The sequence below is a fragment of the Euprymna scolopes genome, chromosome 46 (assembly GCF_053919585.1).
Source record: "Euprymna scolopes isolate OS-2025 chromosome 46, ASM5391958v1, whole genome shotgun sequence".
Classification (NCBI taxonomy): domain Eukaryota; kingdom Metazoa; phylum Mollusca; class Cephalopoda; order Sepiida; family Sepiolidae; genus Euprymna; species Euprymna scolopes.
In genome coordinates, this window is record NC_136527.1 from 122,873,228 (window position 1) to 122,893,911 (window position 20,684).

The 20,684-nt window shown below is 33.6% G+C and overlaps 1 protein-coding gene across 1 annotated transcript; it reads left to right on the forward strand.

Moving 5' to 3' along the window:
* Positions 1 to 2,433: 2,433 nt before the first annotated feature.
* Positions 2,434 to 20,651, forward strand: LOC145271217 (uncharacterized). The gene is made up of 2 exons (XM_080126779.1): positions 2,434 to 2,910; positions 14,833 to 20,651. Exon 2 carries the CDS (start codon positions 18,313 to 18,315, stop codon positions 19,750 to 19,752), a length of 1,440 nt encoding a protein of 479 aa, XP_079982905.1. The 5' UTR covers positions 2,434 to 2,910; positions 14,833 to 18,312; the 3' UTR covers positions 19,753 to 20,651.
* Positions 20,652 to 20,684: the final 33 nt, after the last annotated feature.

Here is a 20,684-nt window from a genome sequence, read left to right on the forward strand (position 1 = left end):
AAATTTACCAAAAAAACTGTTCATAAGGGAAGTACGGTTCATATATATATATATATATATATATATATAACGGTACTTGTGCAGTTTAATCAAGACATCAAAAAATGAAAATATCGAAAAAAAGGTTATATTGTACGTATCTGTTTTGGACTGAAGATCTCGGAAAATTCAACGCTATTTCACACGATTAATGGTAGCCGAATGGATACGTCCTCCGCTAATCGAGCCAGAGATGTCTCGTGTCGCGGGGTTCGAGTCGTTCGACTGGTAGTGGTCGTGACACCCTGCACTGAAGAATCCCGAAAGGATGAAACACTAGTGTCTGTAGGTATTTGGTTGTTGTAGTAAAAAAATAATTATATATATATATATATATATATATATATATATATATATATATATATATATATATATATAACGGTACTTGTGCAGTTTAATCAAGACATCAAAAAATGAAAATATCGAAAAAAAGGTTATATTGTACGTATCTGTTTTGGACTGAAGATCTCGGAAAATTCAACGCTATTTCACACGATTAATGGTAGCCGAATGGATACGTCCTCCGCTAATCGAGCCAGAGATGTCTCGTGTCGCGGGGTTCGAGTCGTTCGACTGGTAGTGGTCGTGACACCCTGCACTGAAGAATCCCGAAAGGATGAAACACTAGTGTCTGTAGGTATTTGGTTGTTGTAGTAAAAAAATAATTATATATATATATATATATATATATATATATATATATAACGGTACTTGTGCAGTTTAATCAAGACATCAAAAAATGAAAATATCGAAAAAAGGTTATATTGTACGTATCTGTTTTGGACTGAAAAAAAAATTTCATTTAATTTGATCGAGTATTTAAAAAATTTTTTTTTTTTTAAGCGGAAAAACACGTTTTTATGAGAGCGCGTTGAAGGCAGACATCTTGGATTTTGTTTACATTTTTGTTTGAAATTTTCAGAAACAACACAGGAGATAACTTCAGTTAAAGCGCCGACACTCCCTCCCCATCTTTAATTCTAGCTTTTCTTCCTAAAAATTGAACCTTTTGTTCGGTAATACAACAAATTCTGGTTTCGATATAAAAAAAAAAACTGCTTGATGAAATTAAGTGAATTACATGCAATATAACCTTTTTTTTCTGATATTTTCATTTTTTAATGTTTTGACTAAACTGTACAATTATCGATTTATTTGTTAAATATTTGTTTTTGTTTTTCTTGACAACTTTTTCGAATCTATGTGTATAGTAATACAAACCTGTAATTTATCTTGCCTTTAGTAACATTTATTTGTTATATATTTGTTTTTTTTTGGCAACTTTTTCGAATCTATGTGTATATTCATACAAACCTGTAATTTATCTTGCCTTTGGTAACATTTATTTGTTATATATTTGTTTTTTGACAACTTTTTCGAATCTATGTGTATAGTAATACAAACCTGTAATTTATCTTGCCTTTGGTAACATTTATTTGTTATATATTTGTTTTTGTATTTCTTGACAACTTTTTCGAACCTATGTGTATAGTAATACTTACCTGTAATTTATCCTGCCTTTGGTAACATTTATTTGTTATATATTTGGGGTTTTTTTACAACCTTTTTGAATCTATGTGTATAGTAATACAAACCTGTAATTTATCTTGCCTTTGGTAACATTTATTTGTTATATATTTGTTTTTTGACAACTTTTTCGAATCTATGTGTATAGTAATACAAACCTGTAATTTATCTTGCCTTTGGTAACATTTATTTGTTATATATTTGTTTTTGTATTTCTTGACAACTTTTTCGAACCTATGTGTATAGTAATACTTACCTGTAATTTATCCTGCCTTTGGTAACATTTATTTGTTATATATTTGGGTTTTTTTTACAACCTTTTTGAATCTATGTGTATAGTAATACAAACCTGTAATTTATCTTGCCTTTGGTAACATTTATTTGTTATATATTTGTTTTTTGACAACTTTTTCGAACCTATGTGTATAGTAATACAAACCTGTAATTTATCTTGCCTTTGGTAACATTTATTTGTTATATATTTGTTTTTGTATTTCTTGACAACTTTTTCGAACCTATGTGTATAGTAATACTTACCTGTAATTTATCCTGCCTTTGGTAACATTTATTTGTTATATATTTGGGTTTTTTTTACAACTTTTTTGAATCTATGTGTATAGTAATACAAACCTGTAATTTATCTTGCCTTTGGTAACATTTATTTGTTATACATTTGTTTTTTTTTTGACAATTTTTTCGAATCTATGTGTATAGTAATACAAACCTGTAATTTATCTTGCCTTTGGTAACATTTATTTGTTATATATTTGTTTTGTTTTTTTGACAAATTTTTCGAATCTATGTGTATAGTAATACAAACCTGTAATTTATCTTGCCTTGGGTAACATTTATTTGTTATATATTTGTGTTTTTGAGAATTTTTTTTCGAATCAATACGTATAGTAATACAAACTTGTAATTGTATCTTGCCTTGGGTAACATTTATTTGTTATATATTTGTTTTTTTGACAACTTTTTCATATATAGTTTGTACACACTCTTTGTCTCGCGGCAGGACCACAAAAAGCCCTTTGTAAACAAGGGGATGCGAATCTTAACCATAGCAAGGTAAAATGAATAAGGTGATACAGAGCACAGACAAAGGGTCTTTGTCTAAAAAAAAAAAAAAAAAAAACGCGAAAAACAAGAAAACAAAAACGCGCGAAAAAAAAAAAAAAGAAAAAATCTGGACGAATTATCTCCCTTATTTTCGCTCTTCAAAGAATTCGATTTCCATTTTCGCCGGTAAAAAAAAATAATAATAGTTGGTTCATTTATCTGCTTGAATTTATTTATTTATTATCTTGAAGAAGACGGACAATCGAACAAAGAGGATACAAAAGGGTACGTATAATCTGCAATTGACAGATGTGCCGTTTAGTTGTACAAATAGCCCCCAACCCCAACCCTGTTATCACCGGTAGACACATCGGTACGATACATCCAGAAGTTTGTTTACGTATAATTTATTTTAGATTAACCACAATTTTTTTTTTTTTTTTTTTTACAAATAAAAAGGTTTTATTTTGGGCAATGTCAAGTTTCGCGTTTGTATTACTGTACACATAGATTCGAAAAAGTTGTCAAAAAACAAATATATAACAAATAAATATTACCAAAGGCAAGATAAATTACAGGTTTGTACAGTGTATAGTCTATACACATAGATTCTTTTCATTTTGAGAATTTGTTTTAGTTTTTAATTACTAACACAGCGGAGAATGTAACTCTCTACCCCCCCCCATTTCTTATTTTGAGCTGAGAATTTATTTTATTTTCATTTTGAGCTCTTTTTCCGATCCGACGTTACCTTTTATAGGCACTCCTCCTGCACTTTACGACCCGAGCTAGTTTTTAACGCTATTATTTAGAAACCTATTATTTAACATGGGGAAGGGAGGGTGTATTGTAACTATTCTGTACTTTCACCTAACAATTCGGGTTTGTATTACTGTACACATAGATTCGAAAAAGTTGTCAAAAAACAAATATATAACAAATAAATATTACCAAAGCCAAGATAAGTTACTTTTCTACCTAACTGGATATATTTTTTGTGTTTTTTATTCAATGTAACATGTTTATTCAGCTCGAAAAACATACAGTGTTTACTGATGTATTGGAAAATTCAAAATGGCGCTCGATTCTCTCTTTAACACGGTAAGTTCGGGTAAAGATGTTATAAATAATAAACTAGACAAAATACTGTTAGAAATTCGCTCAATATATGTTACCGTGACATAGCTTGACATATATTCGGTGTTTTTTTAATAGTATTTTGTCTAGTTTATTATTTATAACACCTTTTCCCAAACTTACCGCGTTAAAGAGAGAGTCGGGCGCCATTTTGAATTTTCCAATACATCGGTAAACACTGTATGCTTTTCGAGCTGAATAAATATGTTACATTGAATAAAAACACAAAAAATATATCCAGTTTGGTAGAAAACTAACTTATCTTGCCTTTGGTAATATTTATTTGTTATATATTTGTTTTTTTACAACTTTGTCGAATCTGTGTGTTGGTGTATCAGTTGACACCCCTAACACGAAACTGCGAATAAAATATAAAAATCTCGTAATTTCTCTGTTAAAAGTGGGTTGTTTATTTTCTTTATGGATTATACTTCCAAAATAAACTATTAAAGTTGTTTTAAAAGTAAAAGAAATATTTTTTTTTTTTTTAAACAGTAATGAATTTTATGAACTCAATATTTTTCAATTTTTAAACTTTAAAAATCTATCAAAATTTTTCTATCGATTCTATTTTTACGATATTTTCAGGGTCAATGTGAAATTTTAAGCTCTTTCCAATAAACCGAATATAATACTTTAGACAAACGGTTTTTTTTTAATTCGCGCCCCCCCCCCCATTTTCAAATGTCTATTAAAAAGTAGTGATGGGACGATGCCAAAATTTTTCCCGATTCCGATTCCGTTCAAAATTTCCGATTCCGATTCTTGTAAAATTTATACATATTTAATTAGAGATTTTTTTCGTTTGTTTTTTTCGTAAATTTTCAAATTATTACATAAACCCCTGGTTAATGTCCGCGTATATTTTATCTCAAATGTTTGCCTTGTAATTGATAAAAAATTGTAACACAACAAAACATTTATTTTGATTTTAAAACAAAGCTATATTGTACCAGTTCGTATTTACTGTATAACATGCTACTTACATGAATAGTGGAAAATATTCGAAGATTGGTAGGCAAAATAAGAAAACGATGTAAGAACAATATATTTAACAACGCCACTTAGCAAAGCCACATCTCATTGTTACGAACGAATTTCTAAATAATAATATTACTATTATGAAAACCATTTTTAACGTGAGATTGCGTGAGCTTTCTGTGCTTTCTCTCGCAGCTAAATCCCTATTCCAAAATGAAATATTACTTTTATAGATTACGTGTTAGAACATTTTTTTAATTGGCGGAAAGAAAAGCGATCATTTAGAATTTAGAGTGTAAGATCAGTTTCGAATATAAATTTAATGTAAAATGATCATCATTTCTGGCCATCCTTTAGAAGAATGCAGTTTATTTTCAAAGTAGCGAAAGAATTGTCTAAAATTAAAGAAATATTTTGCCCAGAAAAATAATATCAAACATTATTGCTAATTAAATGAAAAGTAGAATATAAAAGTGTTGGGTTTTGTCGGTATGTTTGCTGCTCCCTCACTCGGCAATCGGTATTGACAAATATAACAAGCCGTGCATGCATGGTCCCCCTCTATGTGAGGAGGGGGGATCGAATAAAGTGATAAAAAAAGTGATACATAACTGATAAAAAAAACAATTTTGAGTGAAAAAAAATTTTCAAAAGTTTTCAGAAAAATGACTAAGTTCAACTTTTGCTCCACACCCAATATTAGCCCTAAAACCTCCAGGGCTTGTGACTGATTTTTCCCAGGGTCAGTGATACTTCCATCATGTGTATATCAGGTATGCCCATGGTTTTGCCAAGTTTCAGAAAAATCTAATTAATGGATGAAAAGTTATTCTGAAAAATATGTCAATTTTGTCTATTTAGAGTAATTTTGAGGTATTTTTTTACCTCTTTTGCCCCCATGGGGGAGCTGATTACTTGTAAAAATGGACAAACGGCTATGTTTCAGGCCTTAAGACATGTAAATTTGAGTTCAGCACCATAAAAAAACACTAAATAGAGATACATAATCACATTTTAGACAAATATGAAAAAAAGAGCCTAAAAAAGGGGTGGTTTTTAGCCCTAAAAGTTCCCGGGGGGGCGCAAACCAGAGTTTTGCCAGGGTCAGCGATACTGAATTTACATTTGCAACAATTGCCTTCACATTTTGGACAAGTTTCAGTAAAATCTAATGGACTGGAAAAAAGTTATGGGGCCAAAAGTGTCATTTTAGCCATTTTGGGCATTTTTGACCCCTTTTCAGCCCCTGGGGGAGCAATATATATATGGAGGCCTCGCTGAAGCCCGCCAATCTCACTCAAAAGTTGAGTTGAAAGTATTATGGGGTAATTAACACCTTCGATGCCGTTGGTTTCAACAACAATACTTTTTCACACCCACTTGCCAAATTTCTCAAGGAGTTTAATATGAAAATATGAATGGAGTTTTATTTTATTTTCCTGGAGCCACATTGTCTGACACCGTCGCATTTTTCTTGGGGGTTTCGGAAAAGTTAAAAATATACATGAATATCTCACAATGAATTTATCAAAGTCTGGATAAAATAGATAAAGAGAAAACATTTAGAAATTTTTCAGATTGAAAAATAAATTATATTTACATTTAAAAGTCCCCCCTCATTGAAATTCTACTTTTGGACGATATTTGTAAACCCACTAAAAACCAAATTATTTTTAGATCTAGGATGAAGCTCTAAACTGTCTTCACGTATTAAAAAAGGGTGCTTGTGCAGTTTACACTATGTTAAAAAACGAAAAATAAAAAAATATATATATTCTACGTACTCGTTATGGAATGAAGTTCTCATAAAAAAATCACGTAATTTAAATCAAATAGTTTTTATTTTATGCCGTAAAAACGATTTGGGAAATTCGGAATCTTCCTAAAAAAACTGCGATAATTAGTCAAGGGAGCGTAAAACAAAAACTATTTAATGAAATTACATGATTTTGTTATGAGAACTTCATTCTATAACGAGTACGTAGATCTATAGAGTTTAGTTTTACTAATAGTTTAAAAGAAATAAATATTTATAATCGGTACAAGCAATTGAAAATTAACTTTTGAAAAATATTCAAAGAATCGATTTTGGAATCGGAAATTATACACAAATTTTTTCGATGCCGATTCCGATTCCCCGAAAATTACCGATTTAACTGATTCCCGATTCCGATTCCGATTCATCGGCACAACACTATTAAAAAGTAAATAATTAATGTACTCACCAAAGTTTTATATATCACAAATTGAAGAGAAAAGGTCAATAAATAATATATTCAAATTTAAAACAACAAAAAAAGTAGTGTTTTTTAGAAATTTACCTGTAAAGTTCGAAGTTTAAAACTTTTTTTAAACCACGTTGTTTTTTCTTGTTTTTTTTTTATGAAACCTTGGTCCTTGCTCCTTTAATTGAAAAAAAAAAATTAGGGCTTGAGTTACATTTTTCGAGTAGTTATAAGCTTGGAAAGACAGGGGGTCGAATAATTCACGCCTCCCATTTTGAAATGTCTATTAAAAAGTAAATAATTAATTTATGTACCAAAGTTTTATATATCACAAATTGAAGAGAAAAGGTAAATAAATAATATATTCAAATTTAAAACAAAAAAAAGAAGTGTTTTTAGAAATTTACCTGTAAAGTCCGTAGTTTAAAACCTTTTTAAAAAAAAAAAACACGTTGTTTTTTTGTTTTTTTTAAATGAAACCTTGGTCCTTGCTCTTTTAATTGAAAAAAAAAATTAGGGCTTGAATTACATTTTTCGAGGAGTTATAAGCTTGGAAAGACGGGGTGGAATTATTCACTATTTTTCACAAACCTATGTGTACAGTAATACAAACCCCAAGTTTCTTTCCAACTCCTCAAAAAAATTTAAAATGACAGTGGTGCCGAAAACGAATATCACATTTAAATTTGGGGCAGATAAGTTGTTTTCATGATATGCAGAAATTACTTTTTCAAAACAGGGGGATCACTTTCCTATAAAAATTTAACGTTAAATGAGCACCCACTTTCTGGCCACCTAGTAATTTTTTCATAGTAAACATTTTACTGTGATATTCGTTTTCAGCACGAAAAACGACTCTGTTTCTTTACTAAGAGATTCATTTACATTTTTCCTTTTTTTTTTGTTTTCATAATTTAGAACGCTAATAATGCTGTCAGTAACTTGCACGAACGGTTTGCAAAAACATTTGTTTTTCGTTCTTTCTTTTGTGGGGGTATTCAGTTATAGAACTTGTATAGTTTTTAACAGGTGCTTCTTTAGTTTAATCGGTACTCATGCAGAGAGTGATCCGTGCTGAAATAATAACGTTATTATTTAAAAAGCCATTCTTAACATGGGGAGGGTGTTTTGTACCTAATCTGTACTTTAACCTTACAATTGAATAAAAAAAACATATCATAAAACTTTAATTAAACGTGGAAATATGATTTAAAAAATAGCGCGGATCACTCTCTGCATTAGCACAGTTTAATTAAACGTTTTTCTGTAATAGTAATAAAAAACCCTGAATTTTACGTTTAATTAATTAGTTGTTGTTGTTAACTTCTTTCAATTCCAACAAATTCTCTTGAAATAACAGTGTGCTGAAAACGAATATCGCATTTAATAACATTTATTTGTTATATATTTGTTTTTTGACAACTTTTTAAGAATAGTAAAATATACAGAGAATTCGGAATATAGACATTTTGGCATTTGGGGGAAATTATTGACTGATTATATTATTACTGCTCGGTGTTGCCCAGGTGCTTGTAGGTATATGCTGAGCAGACAGGTGTTTCTCGTGAAAGATTAGCGAGGGGGGACGAGAGAGTGGAGCTCAGACGAGCACTTGCCATGAAAATAACGATAAAGCAAAGAGGGCTTGCAACGTCTCTTCTCATCCAAGTTGTAGTCTGGTGGGAAGCAGGCAGATGGAACAGAGTTCCACAGGTGTGCAGTTCTAAGAAAGAAGCTTTGTTCATGGAATCCACGTTTTGATTTAGGCACAGATAAAGAGTGGGGGAAATTTTTCACAGTGGATTCAGCTAGACGGGTGTTTTTCGTGAAAGATTGGTGAGGGGGGACCAGAGATTGGAGTTCAGACGAGCACCTGCCATGGAAATAACGATAAAACAAGGATAGGCTCGCAACGTCTCTTCTGTGGGAGAGAGATTGCAGGGTAGAGAAAAGGGCATCCCCCACTAAGCTACAAAGTCTATTTTGTACTCTGTCAAGGCAGGATAGGCTGTTTTTAGCAGCTCCTGCCCAGATATGGCAGCAGTATTCCATCCTTGGACGTACTTGGCTTTTATATAGATAGAGAATTGCAATTGTAAAGGTCAAACCCAGAAGCTTGTCAAAACATGGAGCCTCCCCAAGGCGAGAGCCATCCATTTCAATTGATGCCAGATGGGGGATCAGAGCATTGATGATGTAAAGATAGAAGCTTGGTTTTAGATGCATTAAAAGTGACCAGCCACGTCTTCCCCCACTGAACCACGCGCTCAAGATCAGAGGAGAGAGAATCAGAGAGAACTTCGTCATTTACAGCCTTTGATGTGTTGCCATAGATGGTTGTGTCATCAGCATAGATGTCAACGAATGATTTAAGTATGTGTTTTGGGAGATCATTGATGTAGATCAGAAAAAAAGAGTTGGGCCCAGGATGGACCCCTGAAGGACTCCAGCATTAATACTGTGGGCCTCTGATTTCTGCCTATCAACCACTACTCTTATGAACCTATCGGAGAGAAATGATTTAATGATTGAGAAAACATTTCCAGTGATACCGTAGCTGGAAATCTTGTAAAGTAGGCCCTTATGCCATACCTTATCGAAGGCCTTCGATATGTCAAGAGCAATTGCCCTGGAAAGGAAGCCTTTGTCAAGAGATTCACTAATCCTATGAGATATAACCATTAGCACATCTGCTGTAGATCTTGCAGAGCGGAAACCATATTGCATGTCACTAAGAAGATTGTTTCTGCTGAGGTGGTTGACTACTTTATTTAATATGGATTCCAACGACTTACTCATGATACACAGGAGACTTATTGGTCTGTACTGAGAGGGAGATGACTTATCATCTGAATTCTTAAATACAGGGTATACTGATGAGGTTTTCCAGGGTGTTGGAAAGCACTTCTCCTTGAGGCAACGCTTAAACAGTTTTGTAAGTATGTGGGCAAGTTCTGGTTGGAGCTTTTTCAGCACTATAACTGGAATGCTGTCAGGACCAGTTGCTTTACTGGAATCAAAGTTCTTTATTAGCTTGGCGACCTCATGCACAGTATGTATGTTGGATAGTGTGTTGTCTGTTATAGGAGGAAATACGGGGAGTTGATGGCATTCATCGCATATGCTGATGCAATTCTCTATCTATATAAGAGCCAGGTACGTCCAAGGATGGAATACTGTTGCCACATCTGGGCAGGAGCTGCTAGAAAGGACTTGGCCTGCCTTGATAGAGTTCAAAATAGACTTCGTAGCCTCGTAGGAAATGTCCTTTTCTCTTCCTTGCAACCTCTATCCCACAGAAGAGATGTTGCGAGTTTGTCTCTGATGTATCGTTATTTTCATGGAAAGTGTTCGACTGAGCTTCAATCTATGGTCCTCCCTCGCCAAACTTTCACAAGAAACACTCGTCTAGGTGTAAACACTTTCAATAATTACCCCCACTCTTTATCTGTGCCTAAACCTAAACGTAAATTCCATGAACAAAGCTTCTTTCTTAGAACTGCATGCATGTGGAATTGTCTTCCGTTTTCCTGCTTTCCGGCTGACTACAATATGGTTGTCTTCAAGTCTAACGTAAATAAGTTCTTGATGAGCCGTTCCATATAAGTTATCAAATTTACCAAATTTTCATTACTTATGATTACTATATTGTCCAATTTCTACTGTACACTCTTTAACCCTTATCCTTGAGTGGCCTCTTGGCCTTGATAATGTGGTGATGCCTAAGTAAAAAAAAAAAAAGGTAGCTGCAAAGTTCTTGGCAAATAGTCTGGCTTTATCTGATGCTGACGAGATGACCATTGGGATAGAACGCACGCTTCTGTTTGCTATTTGCCAAAACTGGTGTTTATACTACGCTGGATATTGTCCTGAAAAAATTTTTTAAAATACAAAAAAATAAAAATAAAAATACCAATTCCATATATGCCCCAAAATAAATTATTTAAAAATAGATACCCCCAACCTCCCCATGTTAAGAATGGCTTTCGGAATAGACACTTTCCACTTCCCCATGTTAAAAATGGCTTTCAGAATAAACAGCGCCAACCTCCTCATGTTAAGAACTGCTTTTGGAATACACACACCCTACATCAAAATCCATTCTTAACATGACGGGGTTGAGGGTGTTTATTTATTTCTAGGTACAGGCAGAAATAGTTGAATAAACATAGCAGGGCAGTTACATCAAAAGCCATTCTTAAGATGGGGAGGTTGGCGGTGTTTATACTATGCTGTGTGTACTGTCCTAAAAAAGTTTTAAAAATGCAAAAAAAAATAAAAATACCAATTCCATATATGCACCAAAATAAATTATTTAAAAATAGATAGCCCAACCTCCCCATGTAAAGAATGGTTTTCAGAATAAACAGCGCTAATCTCCCCATGTTAAGAACGGCTTTTGGAATAAACACTCCCAGCCTTGAAAGCCATTCTTAACATGACGAGGTTGAGGGTGTTAATACTACGCTGGGTATTGTCGTAAAAAAAGACGAAAAAAAAAATTACAGAAGGTGGTACCGATTCCATATGTGTGCCAAAATAAATTATTTAAAAATCAAAAAATATATTCTTTACAATGTTTGTAAAAGTTCAACTAACCCTATTATTCCTAGGTGCAGGCAGAAATAGTTGAATAAACATAGCAGGGCAGTTACATACAAAAGCCGTTCTTAAGATGGGGAGGTTGGCGGTGTTTATACTATGCTGGATACTGTCCTGAAAAAGTTTTAGTAGAAATAAACATAACGGGACAAAGTTTTGAAAGCCGACTTTTTGATTCGGCATTGTGTCCCGACGCAGCACAGCTGCTAGTTTTCAATATAAATAAAACACTAGAAAGAATATACCATAATAGTCAAGAAGCGCTTTAAGTTGACTTACACCTGTCAAGTTCCAATTTTTAATTTTCGACTCCCTTAGCAGCTATTTTTGCCAGCTAAAATCCAAATTAAATTTGTTCCGCCGGTCTGGATACCTTATATATCTAGTTTTAGATCTACAGACGAAAAATTGACAGAATAGTTTGGTAGAGACCGTTCAGCATATTTTTACTCTGTAGACCAAATATTCAAAAAGGTGGTACCAATTTCATATGTGTGCCAAAATAAATTATTTAAAAATCCAAAAAAAACATTCTTAACCACGTTTGTAAAAGTTCAACTAACACTATTATTCTTGAACACCGTAAGTTTGGGAAAAGGTGTTATAAATAAAAAACTATACAAATTACTATTAAAAACCCGCCGAATATATGTCAACCTATGTCACGGTAACATATATTGAGCAAGTTTTTAAGAGTATTTTATCCGGTTTTTTATTTATAACACCTTTTCCCAAACTTACCGTGTTAAAGAGAGAATCAGACGCCATCTTGAATTTTCGAATACATCGGTAAACACTGCATGTTTTTCGAGCTGAATAAACATGTTACATTGAATAAAAACACAAAAAATATATCCAGTTTGGTAGAAAAGTAACATATCTTGCCTTTGATAACATTTATTTGTTACATATTTGTTTTTTGACAACTTTTTCGAATCTATGTGTACAGTAATACAAACCCAAATATTTTTTGATTGAATTGTTAGGTGAAAGTACAGAATAGTTACAATACACCCTCCCTTCCCCATGTTAAATAATAGGTTTCTAAATAATAGCGTTAAAAAAATAGCTCGGGTCGTAAAGTGCAGGAGTAAGGGTTAGGGTATAAAAGGTAACGTCGGATCGGAAAAAGAGCTCAAAATGAAAATAAAATAAATTCTCAGCTCAAAATAAGAAATGGGGGGGGGGGGAGAGTTAAATCCTCCGCTGTGTTAGTAATTAAAAACTAAAACAAATTCTCAAAATGACAAGAAATGTTAGATTCTCCGCTCAAATACCAATATAACAAATGGGAGATAAAAGAAAAATTAAATTCGCTAAAACAAATTATTTTTTACTTGTAAACTGGTTTATCAAAAAAAAACATTCTTAACCACGTTTGTAAAAGTTCAACTAACACTATTATTCTTTAACACCGTAAGTTTGGGAAAAGGTGTTATAAATAAAAAAGGAGTGCCTATAAAAGGTAACGTCGGATCAGAAAAAGAGCTCAAAATGAAAATAAAATAAATTCTCAGCTCAAAATAAGAAATGGGGGGGGGAGTTACATTCTCCGCTGTGTTAGTAATTAAAAACTAAAACAAATTCTCAAACATTATTCCTTGGTACGGGCAAAAATGGGCAGATAAAAATAGATGAGTTTTGGAAGCCGATTTATCATAATTTTTTTTGTAGGTTACTGAGTACGTTTTGATTGCATTTGAAAGACTAAAGTTAATTTCCAAAAGAAAAAAAAATATTTCTACATGTAAAAAAAAAAGTTTTTGGAAAACTTATCCTACAACATTTTTATATTCTTTTCTTCTTTTTTTCTTCATTCTGAATTATCATTGGACTCCCACTTTTTTAAACAATTTTCTTTACAATTTTTCCATCGATTTATCTTTGATAAAACACTATATGTACATACAATAAAGAAAATTGGCTGTTTCTTTTTTTTACTTTTCGTAGTAAAATTAAACGCTCATGTTTTCCCTTCTGTCAACCGTCAGGAAGAACAGGCATTTAACATTCATTGTATGATTTAAACGGATATATCATTTTAATTTAAGATATTGCATTTCTCAATTTACTTGGCATCTGCAATAACCATTAACAGGGACAATTTTTACATTTGTGCGACTTACATCTACACCATGATATCTTCCTACATGGGCAAGCATATGTTGCGTGTTCTATAGTCGGAAAATCATACAATCTCTACATCTGCACAGAAAAAGGGGCACCTCAAATTATTGTGTATCCACAAATATTGAGAACATAAACATAAGATATATATTTTGTCTTTTTCGTTTTTTGTTCCATTTAAACAAACCGAGCTACAGCAATGCGTGACCGGGTACAGCTGATATATATATATATAACTTATCCTACAACATTTTTACATTCTTTTCTTTCAGCTAAATTTTGAAAAATCCTTTGAAAGGTAAATATTAGTTTTCTGGGTCTATCTATACTATTAATAAAATTCTAAATGTTTATTTATGTGTGTCTGTGTGTATATTATATATTGTTTTTTTTTTACACAGTGATCACCACTTATCAAGGCCCGGAAGCCACTCAGGGATAAGGGTTATTGCAAGTACATTACGTTAGTGTGGAGATTTGATGAAGTGTTTATTTAAGGGGGCGGTTCATTAGGAATTTGTTAACGTTGGACTTGAAGACATCCAAGTTGTAGTCAGGTGGGAAGCAGGCAGACGGAACAGAGTTCCACAGGCGTGCAGTTCTAAGAAAGAAGCTGAGTTCATGGAATCCACGTTTTGATTTAGGCACAGATATAGAGTGGGGAAAATTTTTCACAGTGGATTCAGCTAGACGGGTGTTTTTCGTGAAAGATTGGCGAGGGGGGACCAGAGATTGGAGCTCAGACGAGCACCTGCCATGGAAATAACGATAAAACAAGGATAGGCTTGCAACGTCTCTTCTGTGGGAGAGAGGTTGCAGGGTAGAGAAAAAGGCATCCCCCACTAAGCCACGAAGTCTATTTTGTACTCTGTCAAGGCAGGATAGGCTGTTTTTAGCAGCTCCTGCCCAGATATGGCAACAGTATTCCATCCATGGACGTACTTGGCTTTTATATAGATAGAGAATTGCATCAGTAGTGAGATATCTTCTGGAGCGGTAGAAGGATATCTTTAAAATTGATTTTTGGAGTAGTCTGTCAAGCAATAAGTTTCCTTGTAAATTTTAATTGACAGTCTTTATTTCTTCTGAGTATGATGAGCTTTACTGTTTTAAAATGAATCATTTCTCTTTGCAGGTATCCTTCTAATTTTCGCCTTCAGAGAAAGAATATTTTATCTGCAGAAAATATGTTTGCATAATATCATCCAGCTGAACCAGTATCGCTCCCTGACCAACTGACCAACTCCGTTTTCTATTGCCTCATTCAACTTACAGATTTGTAACATGTGACTTTACAATCACGTTTTCTCTATTCAAATTTGAAATCTATTTGTTTGAGTATTTTAGCATTCATTTCGTCATTCAACTTGCATATTTTAACATGTGGCTTTTTTCTCACGTTTTCTCTACCACAAATCTGTTGTTTTTAAACCTATTTGTTTGAATATTTTAATTAATTTGTTTGAATAATTAATCATATCGTCCCGCTCAGCCAGTATAACTCCCTGACCAACTGACTAACTCTAACTCTGTATATATCTAACTATTCGTTTTCTATCATGTATTTCAACTCACATATTTTTAACATGTGACTTTAGAATCACGTTTTCTCGATTCAAATCTGTTATTTGGAAACCCATTTGTGTGAGTATTTTAACATTCATTTCGTCAAAGTTCTTTTGTTTATTGTTCTACTAAATTACCGAAACTTAAAAACATATTTCTAACAACTTTACGAGGGGAGGTTCTTTCTAAGTTTCCCCACCAGAGAAAGAATATTTTATCTACAGAAATATCATACCATTCAGCTCGACTAGTATCACTCCCTGTCCACCTGACCATCTTTTTCCAACTCCTTCTAACTCCGTATATATCCAACTATTTATTTGCTATTGTGTCATTCAGGTCACATATTTTTACATGTGACTTTTTAATCACGTTTTCTCTACCCCAAATCTGTTATTTTGATACATATTTTTGGTTAAATATATTAATTTGTTTGAATAATTAATCATATTGTCCAGCCTGATCAAATGCCAAACTGATAATTGTAGCCAAATTTTCACAAACAAAAAAGCCAAATCGAACATTTCAATTATTAAAAGAAATAGTGTGTTTGCAAATATATAAGAAGAATTTATATATTTTTCATTGCGCATTTCAGGTGCAAACATTATCACATACTTACGTTTCCTGTTGAAAGTAGTATAAAATAACAAAAATTGTTTTTGACGATATTTAATGGTCTTTTGGCTATTCTGAAACAGTCATAGAATTTTTCGCTCATCTAAACACATGATGAGCGTCGCACGTTTAATTACTTGCAATCTTTAATTGACTTAAATCAGTGATTCTTTCCCTTCTTTTAGATACGGAAATGGCCAAGCAATAAGACGTTTTCAGCATTTTATAAATTATCATTTATCGCCAACCAACCACTGACCGCTTCTTTTAATCACTCTGTTGTATTGTCGAGTCAAGTAGGATAACAATACACAGATATAAACTAGAAAATACATTTATTCCGTTAGGTACAATAATAGAAGTCCATGTCGAGTAGCAACAACTGGCGAATTGGCAAGTAAACCGCAAAGTGTTCGCATTTCAATTCGCACGTTGAACTGACTGACACACCAGTTTTCATCTCCTTAAATATACGTGAACCACAGTCAAGTGTTCGAGTCATTTATAAGAAAGCCACATGGGAGGCCTCGAAGCACTTGAACGCCAGACAGTATTCGAGCTGTGAGACTTTCTGTTATTTTTCCAATTTATATATATTTTGTCTAAGATTCCTAGCCTATGTCATTGCATACCAATCTGTTTATTAAAAGTTAAGGTTCACTGTAAACACATACGTTACACCAAAATAAAAACGCTTCAGATAATGTCTTGATATTCAATTAAGTTTCTCACATGACATCTTATGAAGTTAGTAGAAATGTTACAGACTTTTGAATCTCAAACACTTTCAATACTGTGCACTGATATTTTCTTTTTTTGGAATATAAGCACATTCATGATTTTTTTTACAAACGCCAACAAATGTCACATTTTGTAGCAATGTACTGAAACAATTATAAAAATAGGTATCTAGGAAAAGGCCACTACATATGTTATAAATTCCAAATTTCCACAACCTGGCAAATACTGGTACACGCTAGCAAATTTAGATTTGCAATTACAGAATATGATTCTAATTTTTTCCTTTGCTCTTTATTCTAACACTACACTAAGTTTACTGTGTTATTTCGCTACAGTTGATATTGTGTAGAACAATAAGAAAATCATAGTGAACAATGCATTCAACAAAATCTCACACACATTTCTAGATACCTATATCTAATAAGTTCAAAAGAAAGGACACACTTAGGGAGGTATTTTGGTGGTCAAGTCACTAAATAGAGATTAGCTGGTTTCCCGGCATAGCCCAGGATGTAATAAAGATTGACTGAAATACATGTTCTAGCTGGTTTCTAGGCGTTGCCAGGGATGTAATATAGACACATTATGTTGTATATTACCTGTTCTCTTCTCCCTAAGGTAAAACAATTTCATATACATGCTGTAATTTACCTACGCTAGGGATAAAACATGAACAATACCAGTCCTAGGGTAGATAAAACAAATAATACATAGAGATGAAAGCTTTATTCTTGTTAATGTTTGTATGTAATAACATTAATGTTAAGGTGTCTTCAGTTGGTATAATGGTGAACATTGACCAAAAAATATTTTTAAATAAGTAAATTCTAGTAAATCGATCCCCCATTTTGGAAACATCAACGGCATGTGGTTATGATTTACCTTCCAATCTTCTTCAGCTGTCTCTTGTCGAACTTGGAATAATATGACTAAAAAAAAACTTGACCAACTTTCTCCAACTCCTAATTAACTCCATATATATCCAAGTATTCATTTTATATTGTTATTCAACTCACATATTTTAACATGTGACTTTATAATCACGTTTTCTCTACCCCAAATCTGTTATTTTTAAACCTATTTGTTTGAATATCTTAATTAATTTGTTTGAATAATTAATCACATCGTTCAGCTCGACCAGTATCACTCCCTGACCAACTGACCAACTCTCTCCTACTTCGTATATATCTAACTATTTATATTCTATTATGTATTTCAACTCACATATTTTTAACATGACTTTAGAATCACGTTTTTTCCATTCAAATTTGGCATTTTGAAACCTATTTGTTTGAATATTTAAATTAATTTGTTTAAATAATTAATCATATCATCCAGCTCGACCAGTATCACTTCCTGACCAACTTTAACTCCATATATATCCAATTATTCATTTAATATTGTCATTCAACTCACATATTTAAACATGTGACTTTATAATCACGTTTTCTCTACCTCAAATCTTATTTTGAAACCTCTTTGTTTGAATATTTTAACATTCATTCCATCAACGTTATATTTCTCTTTGTCTTTGTATACAAACTAAATTTGTATACCAGCAAATGTTATTTATCTATCATTTAACTTTTAATAATAATAGTTGATTTTCCTAAATCAAATATCAGCAAGACAACCCGGTGTCACCCCAGCATAATCTAGCAGCTGAAGTCCAAATTAATTTCAAAACCACATGGAAATACAAAAAGAGAAGTCGTTTTCTTGTCAAGTTTGCGGTATGACGCTTTCGAATAGCACCAACTTACGAAACCATATGCGCACACACACTGGAGAGAAACCATTTTCTTGTCAAGCATGTGGTATGGCGTTTTCCCTAAATGCTAGCTTAAAAGCGCATATTCGGATACATACTGGGGAGAGGCCTTTCACCTGCCAAATCTGCAAATCGTCCTTTACGCAGAGTTCCACGTTGAAGATGCATCTACGGCTACATACTGGGGACAGACCATTTACTTGCGACCTCTGCGGGTCATCCTTCACGCAGACGTCAAACTTGAGGAGCCACATGAAAAGACACCTTGGTGTCAAACCGTTCTCTTGTCAGTCATGTGGGAAAGCGTTTTTGGACAATTCTTCTCTGAAAAAACATACCCGCGTACATACCGGGGAGAAGGCTTATTCTTGCGACGTTTGCAAAGCTAGTTTTTGTACTAGTTCTACGCTAAAGAACCATAAGCGGCTTCACGCGGAAAAGCAACCATTTTCTTGCGAAACGTGCGGTTTGGCATTTGAAGACGAATCCAAACTAACAGACCATGTAAAAATACACACAACAGAAGAACCATTCATTTGTAGACCGACGTTCTCAAATGCTCCTCGCATGACACCAAATACCCCAAAACGCCCACGGTTGTCTTGTAACATCTGCAGTCGACAACTGTCCAATAAAGTTAATCTGAAAAACCATATGAGAACTCACACAGGAGAAAAACCATATTCCTGTGAAGTCTGCGGTACCAGATTTTCAGTGAACTCAAGCTTGAAAGTGCATATGCGCATACACTCTGGAGAGAAACCATATTCATGCAGCATATGCAGCGCAGCTTTCACGCAGAGCTCGACGTTAAAAAATCATATGAGATTACACTCTGGCGCCAAACCATTTTCTTGTCAAGCGTGCGGCCTTGCATTCACTCAGACGTCCAACTTGCAAATCCATCTCCGGCAACACACTGGGGAAAGACCTTTTAGTTGCCCCGTCTGTGAAATATCGTTTTCCGACAGTTCCAATCTTAAGAAACACATAAGGATTCACACGCGCGAAAAACCGTTTGTCTGTGACATTTGCAAGTCATGCTTTTCGGCGGGTTCGAGTTTAAAAAACCACATGCGCGTTCACTCTGGCGAGCGTCCATTTACGTGCGAGGTGTGCGGCTCAGCTTTTGCGGAGAAGTCGAATTTAACGAGCCATATGCGGGTTCACAGCGGCGAAAAGCCATTCAGTTGTAATGTGTGCGGATACTCTTTCTCCCATAGCTCACATATCAAATCACACATGAGAGTGCATACTGGAGAGAAACCTTTTTCTTGTCAGACATGTGGAATATCGTATTCACAAAAATCCAGTTTAAAAAACCACATGAAAATACATGCAAAGGAATCTATCTCTTGAACTAACCACTGCAGATCGCTCGGTCAGTTGCATTAAATAAACTACTTTATCAAATGGCATGATTTTTGGAACATGCTAAATAGATATATCCATCTTACACAGCTCAGTCATTTGCATATGTTGGCTTTCGTCCAGGTGCTGCTGCAATACACACATCTGTGCATTGACATTTTCAAAAGTAAGTAATTGAGAACCCAATCCATCTAATGAGACCAAAACAAAAGATAAACCCCTTCTGCAGTTTTCACCCCATTAGCCTTCTCCCACTTTTTGGTAAAATATTTGAGTCCTTAATTAATGAAGCTCTTGTCCATCACCTTACAGCTGCTAAACTCCTAACCGACAATCAATATGGATTTAGGCAAGCCCGTTCCACAGTAGATATCCTAACTATAATCTCTGAATGTATATACCATCCACTGGACAAAACAAAAATTCTTGTACTGAAATTGAGTAAAACCAAGAGACTCAAACGAAAGACATACTACAGCATATGAAAATGGTTAATTATGTTCTCAATTTCTTTACTAACTCAGAACAACTTAACATGAGGAATAGATACCCCCAACCTTCCCATGTTAAAAACGGCTTTATAAAATGGTGTGATTTTCAGAATACGCCAAATAAATACTGTTAGAAATTTGCTCAATATATGTTACCGTGACATAAGTTGACATATATTCGGTTGTTTTTTAATAGTATTTTGTCTAGTTTATTATTTATAATACCTTTTCCCAAACTTACCCTCTCCGAGAGAGAGTCGGCCGCCATTTTGAATTTTCCAATACATCAGTAAACACTGCATGTTTTTCGAGCTGAATAAACATGTTACACTGAATAAAAACACGGAAAATATATCCAGTTTGGTAGAAAAGTAATTTATCTTGCCTTTGATAACATTTGTTTGTTCTATATTTGTTTTTTGACAACTT